Source organism: Lepidochelys olivacea (assembly GCF_965140295.1).
Source record: "Lepidochelys olivacea isolate rLepOli2 genome assembly, chromosome: 5".
In the NCBI taxonomy this organism is placed as follows: domain Eukaryota; kingdom Metazoa; phylum Chordata; order Testudines; family Cheloniidae; genus Lepidochelys; species Lepidochelys olivacea.
Window position 1 is genome coordinate 125039660 of NC_140415.1, and position 19820 is coordinate 125059479.

The following is a 19820-nucleotide window of genomic DNA, read 5'->3' on the forward strand; positions in this document are numbered from 1 at the left end:
AGCACCATTATGATCATCTCCTATGTAATTCAGTATCCAGGGAGACTCCTACACTACTCACTCAGGAGGTCCCTGAAGGCTCCCCAGTGGTACCTTCTCAATTCAGTGTTCTGTGTGTGTAGTCAATGGCTACTACCTTCAGCAGGATAACTTCTGTCAGTGATTGTAGTGGGGCTAATTCCATTTGTCCCAGAGTATAATCTGGGAAAAGACTAAGCTAGGAAGATGCCTCTGATGAGCTGTGCAGGTGTCCTGGTGCTCCCCTTGGGAGGTATTGTTGGGTCTTGAAGTCAGAGTAGAAGCTTTGGGAGTGTGTAAATGGGGTGTTATATCGGGTGGGATCTGAGTTGCTACAGAGAATTCTTTCCTGGTTATCTGGCTGGTGGATCTTGCCCATATGCTCAGGGTTTAGCTGATTGCCATATTTGGGGTCAGGAAGGAATTTTCCTCTTGGGCAGATTGGAAAATGTCCTGCAGGTTTTACCCCTCTCTCTATAGCATGGGGCACGGTTCACTTGCTGGAGCATTCTCTGCTCCTTGAAGTCTTTAAACCACGATTTGAGGACTTCAGTAGCTCAGACATAAGTGAGAGGGTTTTTGCAGGAGTGGGTGGGTGAGATTCTGTGGCCTGCGTTGTGCAGGAGGTCAGATTAGATGACAATAATGGTCTCTTCTGACTATAATATCGATCTATCTATGTGTAACACCAACAGACCCTGGTCATCAGCAGGATCAAACCCAGGCCCTTTGGAGGCTCATGCATTTAGCTCCACTGCATGAGCTAAAAGCCATATGGCTCTTAGCTAAGACTGTAGAGTGGATGCGTTAATCTCTCTCTAACTGGTCCTGGTGCCACTAGAGGGGATAGAAGACAACACCCAGACGAACTGGCTGTTTCTGTTTCTGGGCCTGCCTTACATGAAAGGTCTAAGGCCCTGGCCTGTTCTCTCTGTAGAGAGACTTCCTACAGGGGGACAACCTGGTCTGGCTCTTAGAGAAAACGGACCGGGAGCAGCTCTCCTGATGTTCCTACACAATACTGATTTTATTTCCTGCTGTAGCCACTCAATATTCCTTTTTGGGTCTTACAGGGACATCTCACTCCACCATGTCTGCTAAGGAAAATGAACCACAGGTGGAGACACAGGCAGAGGAGCAACAGGTGGGTCCCTCCTGGGGAGGCAGGTGTGCTTGGCGGCTGGAAGGGCTGTTCTAGCTTGAATGTCTCCACTGCTGGAGACAGGGACTCGTAACCACAACACTAGCTAATGCTCCAATTTCTAGTTCTCGGAGTGCCGTAGTCGCTGCCCACAAGTGCCCCCTGAAGCCAGGAGGAGCACTGGGGATCCTTTGACTGCTGGCTGCACTGTAACACTGGCAAATCCCGCTGACTAATGCCCAAGGGCCCTCAAAAAAGAGTGGGGCATTGTACCGTGTCCCGGACTGAGACATGGTTTCTGATCGGGAGAGACTGCACTGGGAAAGACAAAAGGTCTCTCCATCCTGCTCTCACTGACAGAACGAGACTGTGACACAGTTCTGTTTCCTTGGTGGGAGTGCCAAGGTGCAAATGGCATTCCTGAGATTGGAACAGCTGCCAATATTCAGCAATGGGACCAGGCTTCTGGGTGTGTAACTAATGTCACAGGCAGGCCACTGAACCCCTGCTGACAGGGACAGGAGACTGTCCTCAGAGCTAGGCAGTCTCCTACAGAATCGGCAGTTGCAAAGGGAAAGAGACAGGAGGGGCATCTTAAGAAGCCAGGAGCTCTTCCCCAGCTGACGATTCTTTCCCTCCCCCAGACTGCAGGGGACAGGGTGGCTGGCCTGCCCTTGGTCAGCTCTGCCTGTGAGATGGCCTCTGCCAGGTACGCTGCCACCAAAGAGACCCACCCAGGCATCAAAGGGGTCTGTGAGGTGGTAGAGACTGGGGAGAGGGCCATCACCTCTGCTGCTATCAACAGGGCACAGCCCATCCTGGCCCAGCTGGAGCCACAGCGTGAGTAAGGGAAGGGAGGCAGGAACACTCCTGTGTGTGTGGCGGGGGAGGTGGGTCTGGGGGCAGGCTCAGCCTACAGTGGCTCTAGGCCCACTACTGAACTCGGCCTCCAACTGGCCGCAAACAGAATCCACAGACTCCCTTCTCCTGCTCCTCTCAACTCAGCTAGCTCCTAGACGTGATCTGGCCAAGGCATTGGCCTTGTGCGGAGCAGCTCTGACGGCTGCAGCAGCTGCTGTTGGGGACTCTTGCTCAGGTACCAGCGGTGAGCTGGGCCAGCCAAGAGGCAGGCAGTGCCCAGGCACAATCCCTGGTGTGCATGGCTGGCCCAGTACCACACAGCCACATGCACTGTGTATGGCACCTAATGCCATGGAGCAATACCTGCTAGAGGGTACAGGAAGCAGCTTCTATGCTAAAAGGATCTGAGCCCATTGCAGGCACTGGAGACCCCTGAAACCCTCTAGGAGAAGCTGGGGGTGGATGAACAGATGACTGGCAGCCGGATCTCCTGAGTGCTAAACCTGGCTCTGAAACAGACTGGCTCCATAGCCTTGGGCAACTTGCCCAACCCCTCTTCCTTGGCTTTCCCATCAGTAACCTGGGGACACTTGCTTAGGAACACCAGTCCTCCAATGTACACAGATGGGCAGCCCCACGAGATCTGTGGACGTGAAGGAATTTAGGGAACGAGTTCTGTGGTTATGTTTCAGTTGCAGCAGCCAATGAATATGCCTGTCGGGGTCTGGACAGACTGGAGGAGCAGCTGCCCATCCTGCAGCAGCCGATTGAGAAGGTAAACTCACGAGTGTCACGGCTGGTCCTGGAGCAGGATGAGGCTGTGGGCCCTTCACTTCCGCTAGGTGTTCAGTGACCTCTCCTCTGACCCCTTTTCCTCTAGGTGGCTTTGGATGCCCAAGACCTGGTGGGTGCCAAGGATGCAGTCTGCAGCACGGTCACTGAGGCCAAGGATGCAGTAACGAGCTGGGTGAGCGTGGCCCAAGGGGCTGTCCAGGAGAGCTTGGAGGTGACCAAATCCACCGTGACCAGCAGCATGAGCACAGTGATGGGCTCCAGCATGGGGCAGATGGCTGCGAGTGTCATAGACGCAGCATTGGGGAAATCTGAGCAGCTGATGGACTACTACCTCCCCATGACAGAGGAGGAGCTTGGTAAGATCCCCTCTGCTGAATACAAACCAATGTGACCCTGGTGTCTTCGGGCATGGCTTGGACTCAGTGCTCACAGCTGAGCTGCCAAAAGAGCCACATCTCCTTTGGGCTGCATTGCAAACTAGCTTGGCTACTAGCCCTCCCTTTGTTCCTTCATGCTGGGTCCTCAGCTAGCCCTGTCTGGCTCTGACGCTCCCTGTGCTGCTACCCACTGCCTTACTGGTCGGTGCTGCAGGGCATCCAATCGTGCCCTGGGAAAGATTGCATCGGTCACAAGCTTTGGGAGGGCTGAACGCATCCCTGCCTTGTATCCTGGCCCTGCCAACCAGTGGTACAAGTAGATTTTAATTCTTACCAGTACGGCAACTCATGGGAGGGACCCAAAAGTGTGGGGGGGCACATCACTCCCCCCAAACGACCCCACCCTGCCTTGTGCGGGGGGCTCTACAGACCCCAGACAGGAGATGCAACAACATGGAAGGGCTGGTGGGGTCCAGCTGGGGGCGGTAGAGACACACTGGAGGAGGTGCCAGCGTTCTGCTCCTTTCGCTGCTGCGGTTCCTGAGAGCCCTGCAGTTTTCAGCGGCTACCGAACGTCATTCCAGTACGTCATCCCAGCAACAAATGTCTTAATGGCGCGGCGTACCTGACCTTGCTGCTTTACTTGCACCACTGCTGCCAACTGACCCCTTCCCCCTTCCAGCTGAGCTTGCCACAACTCCCCTTGAGGGGCCTGGAGAGGCTCCCGCAGAGCAGCGGAGTTACTACGTGCGTCTGGGTTCCCTGTCGAGCACGCTGCGCCAGCGAGCCTACCAGCATGCCCTGGGCAAGATGAGACAAGCCAGGCAGCGCACCCTGGAGGCCCTCTCCCAGCTCCAGCAAATCATTGACTTGGTAGGAACACGACCCCTCTCGCCTGCCCTGTAGCTGCTGTGGGTCACGGTCTGTCATAAATATAAAGGGAAGGATAAACCACTTCAAAATCCCTCCCGGTCAGAGGAAAGTCCTCTCACCTGTAAAGGGTTAAGAAGCTAAAGGTAACCTTGCTGGCACCTGACCTAAATGACGAATGAGGAGACAAGATACTCTCAAAAGCTGGGAGGAGGGAGAAAACCAAGGGTCTGTGTCTGTCTATATGCTGCTTTTGCTGGGAACAGAACAGGAATGGAGTCTTAGAACGTTTAGTAAATTATCTAGCTAGGTATGTGTTAGATTATGATTTCTTTAAATGGCTAAGAAAAGATTTGTGCTGGCTACAATGACTATCCCAGTCTGTGTGTCTTTTTTGTAACTAAAGGTTTTGCCTAGAGGGATTCTCTGTTTTGAATCTAATTACCCTGTAAGGTATCTACCATCCTGATTTTACAGAGGTGATTCCTTTACTTCTATTAAAAGTCGTCTTGTAAGAAAACTGAATGCTTTTTCATTGTTCTAAGATCCAAGGGTTTGGGTCTGAGGTCACCTATGCAAATTGGTGAGGATTTTTACCAAACCTTCCCCAGGAAGTGGGGTGCAAGGGTTGGGAGGGTTTTTGGGAGGAAAGATGTGTCCAAACTACGTTTCCCAGTAAACCCAGTTAGAGATTGGTGGTGGCAGTAGAAATTCCAAGGGCAAAGGATAAAATTAATTTGTACCTTGGGGAAGTTTTAACCTAAACTGGTGAAAGTAAGCTTAGGAGGTTTTTCATGCAGGTCCCCATATCTGTACCCTAGAGTTCAGAGTGGGGGAGGAACCTTGACTCTGTCTCTGCAGCCTCCCATGCTCCGTGCCATTGGCACTGTTTGTTCCAAGGGCCCAGCTGTGTCGCTGCAGTAGTGCTGCCTGCCTGCTGCCCACACCTAGCTGTGGGAGAGCTTCCCTGGCCAGCCGCCTCCTGCTCTTCCCAGCTAACTGCCCTCTCCTCCTGCAGATCAGCCATGCCAAGCAGGCCGTAGATCAGAAGCTTCACAATGGCCAGGACCGTCTGTACCAGATGTGGCTCCAGTACTGCAGGGGGAAGTTGGAAGGGCAGGAGGATCCTGACTCCGCAAAGGTATTCTCCTCCTTCTCTCCCGCACAGCCTTGCTCCAGTGAACTCCCCCCATCTGCAGGGGAGACTTGCAGATACTCCAGTCTCTCTTTCTCCTTCCAGCAGGTTGAAGCTCAGGCTCTAGCCACATCCCAGAGCCTCACCCAGCAACTGAAAACCACCTGCCTTACTCTCCTGGGCAGCATCCAGGGCCTTCCCAGCACTATCCAGGACAAGGCCCAGCAGGTCTCGAGCAGTATACAAGATCTCCAGGCCTCCTTCTCCAGTGCCGGCTGTTTCCAGGATCTGTCCAGCAGTGCCCTGGCCCGGAGTCGGGAGATGGTGACCAAGGCCCAGGAGTCCCTGGATGAGCTGCTGGAATACGTGACGCAGAACATTCCCCTGGACTGGATCGTGGGACCCTTCACTCCTGCTGGAGACTCCCCACCGTGTCCTGTTGAGCTGGTGGAGGAAGGAAAGAAGGTGGAGGCCTGAAGGGTTCCCCCTGCTCCTGGAAGGAATCCAGCTGAATTGCCTGCATAGCTAGTGTGGGGTCTCCCTGCTGAGGCCACAGTTCTGCTTTGGCAGATGGTGGACTGAGGTCAGGTCTTCCTTCTGCAGAACCTGAATGGCCTTTCCCAGGCCCACTTCTCCAGAACCATGTATTACCAGTTACAGGGTGGCATCACTAGTCATGCAGGACTGCATCCCTTGCAGGGCTAGTCTGCTTCTCTCAGGACATACATACAGCTGTCTTCCTCTGTACATAAGAAGTGCTCCTGAGCTTGATCTTTTCCCTAGCTTTCTAATGTGTAAAACTAGGGTTTAATGTTACAATAAACCTCAACTGCATTCAAATTTCTGTCTGCTTAATGTGATTCCCTCCCTGGCTCATGCTCTGTAGAAACATATACTGTAGAGGTGACCCCATGCCCCTCTTCTTCACACACACAAACCCCCTCCAACCACTTTCTCCGGAAGGGCTGCAGAATGGCTGAGCTCATCTCCTGGGTGAAGGCATCTCTTCAGGTGCCTCCATTTGACACTCTTCCATTGAGACTTTTCTCATGTAGAAGAAGGCAACAGTGTTCTCCCCATTGAGAACACTCGTCTGGCTTCCAGTGGCTAGCAAGGCAACATTACAGGCTCTGAGACCCAACTAACAGAGGGAAAGACCCAGGTTGTTGAGATAGGGCACTATGGCCTTGAGAGGAAATGAGGTGTGTGGAGAACTGAGAACCTACTACTGGTAATGAGCAAAGTTAAAAGGGTCACATACAGTGGTGGGAGACTGCCGGGCCTTGCCTCTAGTTCAGTGCAAGAAGCTCAACAGGTTGGAAGTGTCTAGGAAAAGATGGTGAATTGACAACTCCAGGCAACTGGGATTTAACAAAACACACACAGGGAAACTAGCTGCAAGAGAGAGAGCAGCAGATAGTCCTGCTGAAGCATGGACATCAGCCAGCCTGCATCCTTCCTCCCTGCCATTAGCCAAGCACCTGCCTAACATTTCCTACTGCCTAGTGTAAACCTAGCCAGGCTAATGGCTCAGGGTTGTGGGAGATCCATAGTAGGACCAGTGCTGGGCTTGTAATGCATTTTCCTGAGAGCTTGTGTCTATGCTTGAAGTCACAAGTGCCTAGTGTCATCTAGGCAGCTCCATCACTTTTGCTTATCCTAACTCCGGCTTGAGCTATTAATAAGCTTCAGGCAAGGAAATGTCTCTTGGGTTCAGCACTGCAACAGCACCATGAGCAGGAATGGGTGTGTAGCTCTCAAAGATAGAGACTAGTAATCAAAGTGGTGATGGATGCAGCTCCCAGGGCTAGTTACTCCTGATCTCATTGAACAGGGCCTGTCTTGTACTCCCAGTGGACTGGGGCTACAAACGTTTTCATAGACCCCTAGAATATGGGGGTTGGAATGGACCTTAGTAGGTCATCTAATCCAACCCCCTGCTCAAAGCAGGACCAATCCCCAGTTAAATCATCCCAGCCAGGGTTTTGTCAAACCCGACCTTAAAAACTTCAAAGGAAGGAGACTCCACCACCTTCCTAGGTAACGCATTCCAGTGCTTCACCACCCTTCTAGTGAAAAAGTTTTTCCTAATATCCAACCTAAACCTTTCCCACTACAACTTGATACCATTGATCCTTGTTCTGTCATTTGTACCACTGAGAACAGTCCAGATGCATCCTCTTTGGAACTCCCTCTCAGGTAGCTGAAAGCAGCTATCAATTCTCCCCCCCACACCCTTCTTCTCTTCTGCAGGCTAAACAATTCCAGTTCCCTCAGCCTCTCCTCATAAGTCATGTGTTCCAGTCCCCTAAACATTTTTGTTGCCCTCTGCTGGACACTTTCCAATTTTTTCACATCCTTTTTGTAGTGTAGGGCCCAAAACTGGACATAGTACTCCAGATCAGGCCTCACAAGTGTTGAATAGAGGAGAGCAATCATGTCTGTCGATTTGCTGGCAATGCCCCTATTTACACAACCCAAAATGTCATTGGCCGTCTTGGCAACAAGGGCACACTGTTGACTCATAGCCAGTTTCTTGTCCACTGTAACTTTGAGGTCCTTTTCTTCAGAAAAGTCAGAAACTCCCTAACTGACAGTGAGCGATCACTGAGGCTAATTTGCCTGTGTAACTGGAAGTGTGTTACATACCCTGCTGTGTTCTGGATTAACAGAGGCCCCTCCAACACACTAGCTAGGTGGAGCCCTGCTGGGGTGAGTAAAGGTCCTAGTCTGCTCCTTTTAGGAATATGGAAGAGTAAGTGCAGACTTCAGGAGTGCTGGTCAGCTAACGTGACTTCTGTATCCAAGCCCAGTGAAGCTCTTTCCTCTTTCGTCCAAGTCTAATAAAATGTGTGATGTCAATGAGTGGATTTCACATCAACAGATATTAGCTTCAAACTTGGATAGAAGTGGGAGCTGGATTTTCTTTACGCCATGAAGAACATTGTAGCCTACGTTTCCCGAGTGCAGCCCCTGCAGCTAATCTTTCTGTAGAGAAGGAGCGGTTCTAACACATCCCCAAGCAGGGTCAGACCTAAGAAACCCGATGGAAAATGTTGCTGCACCACTCTCAAGTTATATAAAGCAAGTTCAGTGACTGACTAACCCACCGGGTGCAGTATTTATTCAAAGAGCAGTGAGTTACTTCAGCAAACCCCAAACCAATGGGCTCGACTGTTTAATCCAGAGGCCTGTTGGAGGATCCACGTGTGAGCATAGAGATCACACCAGCTATACCCCAATGGTCTGAATATTAGAAGGAGGAATGGGAAAAGGAGAGAGATGCTTCCTGCCCCCAGCTGGCTTTCTCTCCTGGGTGGCACCCTCTGAATAATTAGTGATTATAGCTGTAGATCCCAGGTAGGAAGACTTGTAGTGTGCTCTCAACATGGTTGGGCTTGCTGCTTCTTCTGGCTGCCTGTGTGGGAGGGCTATGGATGGGAAGGTGGTTTCTAAGCCCTGAGCATGCAATGGTCTCTCTGTGCTAGAGATACTTGGACCTGTGCAGAGCTCTCTGGAACTCAGCTACTCTTCCCAACTGCCTCTTGAAGTTACTGGGGGTCTGAGTAAATGCAGGGGCTGGTTTGTGCAGGGCTCATTGTAGAATCAGAGCCTAAAACGGCCCCACTCTGGCCCTTGCAGCCACTGAAACTGAAGATCGTGTGTTTAGATGGAGGCCCTCTCACATCCCTCTGTGGGACAGACACATGGGTATGAACATCTAGGCCTGCTTTAAAGGAGGGAGGTGAGTACCTGCCTCAGCCCCAGGCCACTGTCACTCTGCTCAGCTGCTCCAGGCATTTGCACTCCCTGCTTTGATTTTACTCCCTGTGTGAAAGGTGTAGGGAGGTTATGGGACGAAGTTATGCCTGGTGTGATCTGCTGTCACTCTGACTGGGAAGGACCCTGGCGCTGGAGTAACTAGGCCAGGAATGATAATGGGGAGAGGGCAGAGCCGAGCCGAGTGGCTATAACTGACACCCCCCCAAATTTTTCCCTGAGCTTGTCTCCCCACTCAGTGCTTCCCTTTGGCTGTGTCACCCCCAGCATCTGCCCAAATGCTCCCCAGATTCCCCCTGAGCCTGGGGGTTCCACGTATTGAACTGACACTTATATTAGAACTGCTAATTGCACTCAGTCTTTAACCCCTTATTGCCCAGTGTGGGGCTACCTAACTCTCTTTGAGGTCCTGGGCCTAACTCACTTAGGCCTTGCAATGCTGAGAGGAGCAATAGCTAAATACCTTTAAAAACCTGTGCCATGTTCTCTTCCCTGGACAAGTCAACCAACAGGAAAGCTATAAATGAACTGAGGAGTATCTTGTGCCAGCTGGGCCAGAATAACTTCCCCAGCCTCTTTTGGAGTGGGCAGGAAAGGAAAATAATACAACAGCTACCAGCACTCTCCTCTCTTAGACGGTTTTACTGTCAAAAATCTTCTACACTGAAAATGTGACCAGGGAAATGGAGCGTAAAGGCGCTCTTCAGAGAGAACAACCGGAGTACTCTGAGAATATGAACCATTATTATTATTTGTATGACCGTAGCATTTCAAAGCAAAAATCAGAACTGGAATCCCATCGTGCTAGGTACTGTCTTAACACAGAGTAAAAGGCCTGCCCCAAACAGCTCATAATCTGAAACTAGGTTTGCCAGCCCTCCAGGATTGTCCTGAACTCTCCAGGAATTAAAGATTAATCTTTAATTAAAGATTGTCATGTGATGAGACCTCCAGGAACACATCCAACCAAGATTGGCAACTCTCACACCCTGTAACTTTTCATGGGCTCACAGCTCTCACTGGGCAAAGTAGAGAATGCAGCTGTCTGATTGGTCTCCTGAGCTGTCTGTCAAGTGTGCCCAGCCCTATGATGACATCATCACAGGAATATAATGGCTGAGACTTAAGGGAGGTTTGAGTATTGGTGAAGGATTAGTAGTGTAGAAGTTTGGTAAGATGTGTGGTTAACTTCTGTCTTATGTCTCTGGTTCCTAGGTTCTGTATTTGTTTTGATGGGGGCTCTTTTCTTACACAGAGTGTGACCCAATGTCTTGCCTGATGGCCAGTAGTGGCTAGGATTGAATGGTCAGAAGCTTTTAGCTAGTTTCAGTGCTTAGTAGTTGTACTTGTGTAAAGCATTTTGAGTTCAGTCTTCTGAGCAAATGGTCCAGGGAAGGAAACTATTTGCCTTCTAGACTGGGAGGCCTGGATTAATGGTATGTTCAAGAAGATGGAGGCTTCCCTAGAGGAAAATAGAATATTTAACAAGGAGAACTAAATTAGAGTTTGGACTAGGGGAAAAACTCCTACTCATCTCTCTACCTGAGCAAAGCTATGCTGTTCCCATGCAGGGATGGGGATTGGGACTTCTGGTTGTGGTCTGAGTTCTGGCTTGTCCTAAAGATCTGCAGGTGGAAACACTTGACTGAGGTGGCTGATTCAGCTGAGACTGGAGTGCTGGGTAACCAATATGTATCTGAAACAGATAATGCAGGAAACACTAAAGGAAAACAAGCCTGGTGCCTTCCCATAAGGGAAATGCTTCCTGGCCATAGCTTTCTAGATAGTGGTCTCACGCTTGCCTCTAGGAGTGATGGTGTCAACTTACCTGAACTGGAATCTGTTTCTTTACCAGACCATCTTTACCTGACAATAGAAGATATTTGTATTTTTACCAGCTAAATTGGCTTTAAAATAACCAGCCTGCTGTAGTGGGCATGTGGACTCATAGATATTAAGGTCAGAAGGCACCATTATGATCATCTCCTATGTAATTCAGTATCCAGGGAGACTCCTACACTACTCACTCAAGAGGTCCCTGAAGGCTCCCCAGTGGTACCTTCTCAATTCAGTGTTCTGTGTGTGTAGTCAATGGCTACTACCTTCAGCAGGATAACTTCTGTCAGTGATCGTACTCTGGGACGAATGGAATTAGCCCCGGTATTATCTGGGAAAAGACTAAACTAGGAGGGTGCCTCTGATGAGCTGTGCAGGTGTCCTGGTGCTCCCCTTGGGAGGCATTGTTGGGTGTAGAAGTCTGAGGAGAAGCTTTGGGAGTGTGTAATGCCAAAAGACCCTGGTAATGGGCAGGATTAAACCTGGGACCTCTGGACCTAAATGCATGAGCCTCTACTGCATGAGCTAAAAGCCATAAGGCTCTTCGCTAAGACGGTAAAGCCAATAAATTAATCTCTGCCTCTCTAACTGGTCCTGGTGCCACGACATGGGACAGAAGAACACACCCACAAGGTGTGTGGATTACGAGTGCATCCCTGGGCTTGAAGAACTGGCTGTTTCTGAGCCTGCCTTAGATCAAAGGTTTAAGGGCCTGGCCTGCTCTCTGTAGAGAGAGACTTACTGCAGGGGGACAGCCTGGTCTGGCTCCTGGAGAAAATGGACCGGGAGCAGCTCTCCTGGTATTCCTACACAAGATTGATTTCACTGTTTCCTGCTGTAGCCACTCAATATTCCTTTTTGGGTCTTGCAGGGACATCTCACTCCACCATGTCTGCTAAGGAAAATGAACCACAGGTGGAGATCCAGGCAGAGGAGCAACAGGTGGGTCCCTCCTGGGGAGGCAGGTGTGCTTGGCGGCTGGAAGGGCTGTTCTAGCTTGAATGTCTCCACTGCTGGAGACAGGGACTCGTAACCACAACACTAGGCAATGATTCTAGCTCTGAGTGCCGTAGTCACTGCCCACATGTGCCTCCTGAATCCGGGAGGAGCACAGGTGACCCTGTGAATGCTGTCTGCATTAGAACACTGGCAAATCCCGTTGATTGCAATGCCCAGTGGGGGCATTGTACCGGGTGCTGGACCGAGACATGGTTCCTGATCGAGAGAGACTGCACTTGAGAAGACAAAAGGTCTCTCCATTCCTGCTCTCGCTGACGGAACGAGATCATGACACAGTTCTGTTTTGTTGGTGGGTGTGCCAGGATGGAAACGACATTCCTGAGACCTTGCTGAATATTGGCAGCTGTTCCAATGGAACCAGGCTTCTGGGTCTGTAACTAATCTCACAGGCAGGACACTGAAACCCAGGTGAAATGGACAGGAGACTGTCCTCAGAGCTGGGCAGTCTCCTACAGAATCAGTAGTTGCAGAGGATAAGACAGGAGGGGCACCTTGAGAAGCCAGGAGCTCTTCCTCAACTGACTCCTCTTTCCCTCCCTCAGACTGCAGGGCACAGGGTGGCTGGCCTGCCCTTGGTCAGCTCTGCCTGTGAGATGGCCTCTGCCAGCTACGCTGCCACCAAAGAGACCCACCCAGCCATCAAAGGGGTCTGTGAGGTAGTAGAGACTGGGGTGAGGGCCATCACCTCTGCTGCCATTACCGGGGCACAGCCCATCCTGGACCAGCTGGAGCCACAGCGTGAGTAAGGGAAGGGAGGCAGGAACACTCCTGTGTGTGTGGCGGGGGAGGTGGGTCAGGGGGCAGGCTCAGCCTACAGTGGCTCTAGGCCCACTACTGAGCTCGGCCTACAACTGGCCGCAAACAGAATCCACAAACTCCCTTCTCCTGCTCCCCTGAACTCAGCGAGCTCCTAAACTTGATCTGGCCAAGGCATTGGCCTTGTGCGGAGGAGTTCTGACGGCTGCAGCAGCTGCTGGTGGGGATTCCTGCTCAGGTACCAGCGGTGAGCTGGACCAGCCTAGAGGCAGGCAGTGCCCAGCCACAATCCCTGGTGTGTATGGCTGGCCCAGTACCACACAGCCACATGCACTGTGTATGGCACCTAATGCCATGGAGCAATACCTGCTAGAGGGTACAGGAAGCAGCTCCAATGCTAAAAGGATTTGAGCCCATTGCAGGCACTGGAGACTCCTGAAACCCTCTAGGAGAAGCTGGGGGTGGATGAACAGATGACTGGCAGCCGGATCTCCTGACTGCTAAACCTGGCTCTGAAACAGACTGGCTCCATAGCCTTGGGCAACTTGCCCAACCCCTCTTCCTTGGCTTTCCCATCAGTAACCTGGGGACACTTGCTTAGGAACACCAGTCCTCCAGTGTACACGGATTAGCAGCCCCACAAGATCTGTGCACATGAAGGAATTAAGGGAACGAGTTCTGTGGTTATGTTTCAGTTGCAGCAGCCAATGAATATGCCTGTCGGGGTCTGGACAGACTGGAGGAGCAGCTGCCCATCCTGCAGCAGCCGATTGAGAAGGTAACCACACGAGTGTCACGGCTGGTCCTGGAGCAGGATGAGGCTGTGGGCCCTTCACTTCTGCTAGGTGTTCAGTGACCTCTCTTCTGATCCCTTTTCCTCTAGGTGGCTTTGGATGCCCAAGAACTCGTGCGTGCCACAGTGGTGGGTGCCAAGGATGCTGTCTGCAGCCCGGTCACTGAGGCCAAGGATGCAGTGACCAGCATGGTGGGCATGGCCCAAGGGGCTGTCCAGGAGAGCGTGGAGGTGACCAAATCTGCCGTGACCAGGAGCATGAGCACAGTGATGGGCTCCCGTATGGGGCAGATGGCTGGAAGTGTCATAGACACAGCATTGGGGAAATCTGAGCAGCTGGTGGACTACTACCTCCCCATGACGGAGGAGGAGCTTGGTAAGATCCCCTCTGCTGAATACAAACCAATGTGACCCTGGTGTCTTCGGGCACGGCTTGGATTCACAGCTGTTCAGTGTTCACGCCTGAGCTGCCAAAAGAGCCACCTCTCCTTAAGGCTAGCTTGCAACCTAGATGGCTACTAGCCCTCCCTTGGTTCCTTCATGCTGGGCCCTCTGCTAGCCCTGTCTCATGGCTCTGACGCTTCTCCCTGTGCAGCTACCTGCTGCCTTACTGGTCGGTGCTGCAGGGCATCCAATCGTGCCCTGGGAAAGATTGCATCGGTCACAAGCTTTGGGAGGGCTGAACGCATCCCTGCCTTGTATCCTGGCCCTGCCAATTGGTGGTACAAGTAGATTTTAATTCTTAGCAGTACGGTGACTCATGGGAGGGACCCAAAAGCGGGGGAGGCATGTGACACCCCTCCTCCCCCCAAACGACCCCACCCTGCCTTGTGCAGGGGGCTCTACAGACTCCAGACAGGAGATGCAACTACATGGAAGGGCTGGTGGGGGCCAGCTGGGGGTGGTACAGACACACCGGAGGAGCTGCCAGCATTCTGCTCCTTTCACTGCTGTGGTTCCTGAGAGCCCTGCGGTTTTCAGTGGATACCGAACGTCATTCCAGTACGTCATCCCAGCAACAAATGTCTTAATGGTGCAGCGTACCTGACCTTGCTGCCTTACTTGCACCACTGCTGCCAACTGACCCTTTCCCCCTTCCAGCTGAGCTTGCCACAACTCCCCTTGAGGGGCCTGGAGAGGCTCCCGCAGAGCAGCGGAGTTACTACGTGCGTCTGGGTTCCCTGTCGAGCACGCTGCGCCAGCGAGCCTACCAGCACGCCCTGGGCAAGATGAGACAAGCCAGGCAGTGCACCCTGGAGGCCCTCTCCCAGCTCCAGCAAATCATTGACTTGGTAGGAACACGACCCCTCTCCCCTACCGTGTAGCTGCTGTGGGTCACGGTCTCTGCAGCCTCCCATGCTCAGTGCCATTGGCACTGTTTGTTCCAAGGGCCCAGCTGTGTCGCTGCAGTAGTGCTGCCTGCCTGCTGCCCACACCTAGCTGTGGGAGAGCTTCCCTGGCCAGCCGCCTCCTGCTCTTCCTAGCTAACTGCCCTCTCCTCCTGCAGATCAGCCATGCCAAGCAGGCCGTAGATCAGAAGCTTCACAATGGCCAGGACCGTCTGTACCAGATGTGGCTCCAGTACTGCAGGGGGAAGTTGGAAGGGCAGGAGGATCCTGACTCCGCAAAGGTATTCTCCTCCTTCTTGCCCTCACAGCCTTGCTCCAGTGAACTCCCCCCCCCCATCTGCAGGGGAGACTTGCAGATACTCCAGTCTCTTTCTCCTTCCAGCAGGTTGAAGCTCAGGCTCTAGCCATGTCCCAGAGCCTCACCCAGCAACTGAAAACCACCTGCCTTACTCTCCTGGGCAGCATCCAGGGCCTTCCCAGCACTATCCAGGACAAGGCCCAGCAGATCTCGAGCAGTACAGAAGATCTCCAGGCCTCCTTCTCCAGTGCCGGCTGTTTCCAGGATCTGTCCAGCAGTGCCCTTGCCCGGAGTCAGGAGATGGTGACCAAGGCCCAGAAGTCCTTGGATGAGCTCCTGGAATATGTGATGCAGAACATTCCCCTGGACTGGATCGTGGGACCCTTCACTCCTGCTGGAGACTCCCCACCGTGTCCTGTTGAGCTGGTGGAGGAAGGAAAGAAGGTGGAGGCCTGAAGGGTTCCCCTTGCTGCTGGAAGGAATCCAGCTGAATTGCCTGCATAGCTAGTATGGGGTCTCCTCGCTGAAGCCGTAGTCCTGCTTTGGCAGATGGTGGACTGCAGAAGGAGGAGCTGACCTCAGAATTACAGAACCTGAATGTCATTTCCCAGGCACGCTTCCCCAGAACCATATATTACCAGTTACAGAATGGCATCACTAGTCATGCAGGACTGCATCCCTTGCAGGGCTAGTCTGCTTCTCTCAGGACATACCTACAGCTGTCTTCCTCTGTACACAGGAAGTGCTCCTGAGCTTGATATTTTCCCTAGCTGTGTAATGTGTAAAACTAGGGTTTAATGTCACAATAAACTGCAACTGCATTCAAATTCCTGTCTGCTTAATGTGATTCCCTCCCCGACTCGTGCTCTCTACAAACATTTACTGTACAGATGACCCCATCCCCCTCTTCTTCTCTCTCACTCACACACACACACACACACACACACACACACACACACACACACACACACACCCCTTGCACCTACTTTTTCTCTGGCAGGGCTCCAGAATGGCTGAGCTTGTCTCCTGGGTGAAGGCATCTCTTCAGGTGCCTCCATTGAGACTTTTCTCATGTAGAAGGAGGCAACAGCCCATTGAGAACACTCATCTGGCTTCCAGTGTGTAGTAAGGCAACAATACAGACTGTGTGAGACCAAGTAACAGAGGGAAGAGCCCAGTGTGTTACGGCACTATGGCCATGAGAGGAAATGGGGTGTGTGGAGAGCTGAGAACCTACTATTGGTAATGAGCGAAGTTAAAAGGGTCACATACAGTGGTGGGAGACTGCCAGGCTTTGCCTCTAATCCAGTGTAAGAAGCTCAACAGGTTGGAAGTGTCCAGGAAAAGGAATGGTGAATTGTTAAATCCCAGTTGCCTGGAGTTGTCAAAACGCACCCCTGCGTGCACACACAGGGAGACTAGCTGCAAGACAGAGCAGCAGCCAGTCTTGCTGAAGCATGGACATCAGCCAGCCTGCGTCCTTCCTCCCTGCTGTTAGCCAAGCACCTGCCTAACCTTTCCTACTTCCTAGTGTAAACCTAGCCTGGTCAATAACCGTACAGGCACATGGCTCAGGGTTGTGGGAGATCCATGATCAGACCAGTGCTGGGCTTGTAATGCATTTTCCTGAGAGCTTCTGTCTGTGCTTGAAGTCACAAGGGGGTAGTGTCATCTAGGCAGCTCCATCACTGTTCCTTAGTAGCTCAAGCCTGAGTTAGGATAGAAAGGTCTCTCGGGTTCAGCACTGCAACAGCATCATGAGCAGGAATGGCTGTGTTGCTCCCAGAGATGGAGACTAGTAACAAAGTGGTCATCTCATTGGAAAGGGCCTGCCTTGTTCTCCAATCGACTGAGGATACCAAGCTGTTCATAGAATATCAGGGTTGGAAGGGACCTCAGAAGGCCATTTAGTCAAACCCCCTGCTCAAAGCAGGACCAATCCCCAACTAAATCATCCTAGCCAGGGCTTTGTCAAGCCTGACCTTAAAAACTTCAAAGGAAGGAGATTCCACCACCTCCCGAGGTAACCCATTCCAGTGCTTCACTACCCCCCTAGTGGAAAAAGTTTTTTCTAATATCCAACCTAAACCTCGCCCACTGCAGCTTGAGACCATTGATCCTTGTTTTGTCATCTGCTACCACTGAGAACAGTCTAGATCCATCCTTTTTGGAACCCCCTTTCAGGTAGTTGAAAGCTGCTATCAAATCCCCCCTCATTCTTCTCTTCCGCAGACTAAACAATTCCAGTTCCCCCAGCCACTCCTCATCACTTTTGTTGCCCTGTGCTGGTCGCTTTCCAATTTTTTCACCACCTCCTTGTAATGTGGGGACCAAAACTGGAGACACTACTCCAGATGAGGCCTCACCAATGTCAAATACAGGGGGATGATCACATCCCTCGATCTGCTGGCAGTGCCCCTACTTATACAGCCCAAAATGCCATTGGCCGCCTTGGCAACAAGGGCACACTGTTGACTCCTTTCCAGCTTCTTGTCCACTGTAACCCCTAGGTCCTTTTCTGCAGAAAAGTCAGAAACTCCCTAACTGACAGGGAGCAATTACTGAAGCTAGTCTGCCTGTGGAACTGGAGGTGTGTTTTAAACTCTGCTCTGTTATGGATTAAAGATGGCCCCTCCAGCAAACTCACAGGGAAGAGTGAGTAAAAGCAATAGCTAGGTGGAACCCTGCTGGAGTGAGTAAAGGTACAGACTGCAGGAGTACTGGTCAGCTAATCTGACTTCTGTGTTCAAGCCCAGTGAAGCTCTTTCCTCTTTAGTCCAAGTCTAATAAAATGTGTGAGGTCAATGAGTGGATTTCACATCAGCAGATATTTGCTTCAAACTTGGAAAGAAGCTGGATTTTCTTTACACCATGAAGAGCATTGCAGCCTACATTTCCCCAGCACAGCCCTTACAGCTAATTTTTCCATAGGGAAGGGGTGGTTCTAACACATCCTCAAGCCAGGGTCAGCCGTAAGATACCACATCAAAAAAGTTGCTGGACCAATCTTAAGTTATACAAAGCAAATGCAGTAACTGACTAACCCACCAGATACAGTATTTATGGCACAAGGAGCAGTGAGTTATTTCAGCAAACCCCAGCATGATTCACCCATGGGCTCAAGTCTTTAATCCAAAGGCCTGTTGGAGGATCCAAGGTGTGAGCATAGAGATCACACTTGCTACACTCCAATGGTCTGAATATTAAAAGGAGAAATTGGAAAAGGAAAGAGATGCTTCTTGCCCCCAACTGGCTATCTTTCCAGGGCACTACTGCCTGCATAATTAGGGATTGTAGCTACCAGGTAGAAAGACTTGTAGTGTGTTCTGAACATGGTTGGGCTTGCTTTTTCTGCTGGCTGCATATGTGGGAGGGCTATGGATGGGAAGGTGGTTTCTAAGCCCTGAGCATGCAATGGTCTCTCTGTGCTGGTGTTACTTGCACCTGTGCAGAGCTCTCTGGAACTCAGCTACTCTTCCCAACTGTTGAAGTTACTGGAGGTCTGAGTAAATGCAGGGGCTGGTTTGTGCAGGGCTCATGGTAGAATCAGGGCCTAACACTGCCCCACTCTAGCCTTTGCAACCGCTGAAGGTCGTGTGTCTGGATGGAGGCCCACTCACATCCCCCTGTGGGACAGACACATGGGTGTGAAGATCTAGGCTTGCTTTAAAGGAGTGAGGTGAGCAGCTGCCTCAGCCCCAGGCCACTGTCACTCCCTGCTTTGATTTTACTCCCTGTGTGAAGGGCGATGGGGAGGTTATGGGAAGAAGTTATACATGCTGTGATCTGCTGTCACTCCAGCTGGGAAGGGCCCTGGCACTGGAGTAACTAGGCCAGGAATGACAATAGGGAGAGGGTAGAGCCGAGCATCGTGGCTATGACTGACTCCCCCCAGCCCAAACTTTTCCCTGAGCTTGTCTCCCCTCTTAGTCCTTTCCTGTGGCTGTGTCATCCCCATCATTTCCCAAATGCTCCCCTGAGCCTGGGGTTCCACGTATTGAACTGACCCTTATATTGGAACTGCTAACTGCACTCAGTCTTTAACCCCTTATTGCCCAGTGTGGGGCTACCTAACTCTCTTTGAGCAATCAGCACTCTCCTCTCTTAGATTGTTTTAGTGAGAAAAAACCTTCTACACTGAAAATGTTACCAGGGAAATGGAGCATAAAGGCACTCTTCAGAGAGACCAACTGGAGCCAAAACTGGCAACTCCGAAACCCTGTAACTTTTCAGAGGCTCACAGCCCTCACTGGGTAAAGTAGGGAATGCAGCTGTGTGATTGGTCTCCTGAGCTGTCTGTCAAGTGTGTCCAGCCCCATGATGACATCATCACAGGAATATAATGGCTGAGGGGGGTAGGTCCCACTACTGGCAAAGGATTAGTAGTGTAGAAGTTTGGTAAGATGTGTGGTTAAACTCTGTGCTATGTTCCCGTCCCCTAAGGGAAATGCTTCCTAGTCGTAGCTTTCTAGTTCGTGGTCTCACACTTGCCTCTAGGAGTGATGGTGTCAATTTACCTGAACTGGAATCTGTGTTTCTTCACCAGACTAGTCTCTAACTGACAGTAGAAAATATTTGTATTTTTACCAGCTAAATTGGCTTTAAAATAACCAGCCTCCCATAGTGGGAATCTCCTATGTAGACTCAGAGATATTAAGGTCATAAGGGACCATTATGATCATCTCCTATGTAATTCAGTATCCAGGAAGACTCCTACACTACTCACTCAAGAGGTCCCTGAAGGCTCCCCAGTAGTACCTTCTCAATTCAGTGTTCTGTGTGTGTAGTCAA

The 19820-nt window shown here is 51.4% G+C and overlaps 3 protein-coding genes across 5 annotated transcripts; all 3 read left to right on the plus strand.

Annotated features, from left to right (window-relative positions):
- Positions 1 to 1100: 1100 nt before the first annotated feature.
- Positions 1101 to 4098, plus strand: LOC311520611 (perilipin-3-like; the record flags this gene model as incomplete). Its single annotated transcript, XM_084628162.1, has 5 exons — positions 1101 to 1162; positions 1804 to 1999; positions 2713 to 2795; positions 2901 to 3171; positions 3875 to 4098. The coding sequence occupies exons 1-5, from the start codon at positions 1109 to 1111 to the stop codon at positions 4096 to 4098; spliced, it is 828 nt and encodes a 275-aa protein (XP_084484288.1). The 5' UTR covers positions 1101 to 1108.
- Positions 4099 to 4169: 71 nt separating this feature from the next.
- LOC311521410 (perilipin-3-like) lies at positions 4170 to 5971 on the plus strand. 3 transcript variants are annotated; one of them, XM_084629746.1, is made up of 3 exons: positions 4170 to 4208; positions 5081 to 5203; positions 5303 to 5971. In XM_084629746.1, the coding sequence occupies exons 2-3, from the start codon at positions 5144 to 5146 to the stop codon at positions 5672 to 5674; spliced, it is 432 nt and encodes a 143-aa protein (XP_084485872.1). In that variant the 5' UTR covers positions 4170 to 4208; positions 5081 to 5143; the 3' UTR covers positions 5675 to 5971. The 3 variants fall into 3 exon arrangements, with proteins under 3 accessions (XP_084485872.1, XP_084485871.1, XP_084485873.1); XM_084629745.1 differs by lacking the exon at positions 4170 to 4208 and adding an exon at positions 4219 to 4355; XM_084629747.1 differs by lacking the exon at positions 4170 to 4208 and adding an exon at positions 4219 to 4355 and having other exon boundaries at positions 5306 to 5971.
- Positions 5972 to 11701: 5730 nt separating this feature from the next.
- On the plus strand, positions 11702 to 15606 carry LOC311521407 (perilipin-3-like; the record flags this gene model as incomplete). The annotated part of the gene is made up of 7 exons (XM_084629740.1): positions 11702 to 11755; positions 12376 to 12571; positions 13285 to 13367; positions 13473 to 13758; positions 14484 to 14674; positions 14890 to 15012; positions 15114 to 15606. 7 exons carry the CDS (start codon positions 11702 to 11704, stop codon positions 15483 to 15485), a joined length of 1305 nt encoding a protein of 434 aa, XP_084485866.1. The 3' UTR covers positions 15486 to 15606.
- Between the last annotated feature and the right edge of the window lie 4214 nt (positions 15607 to 19820).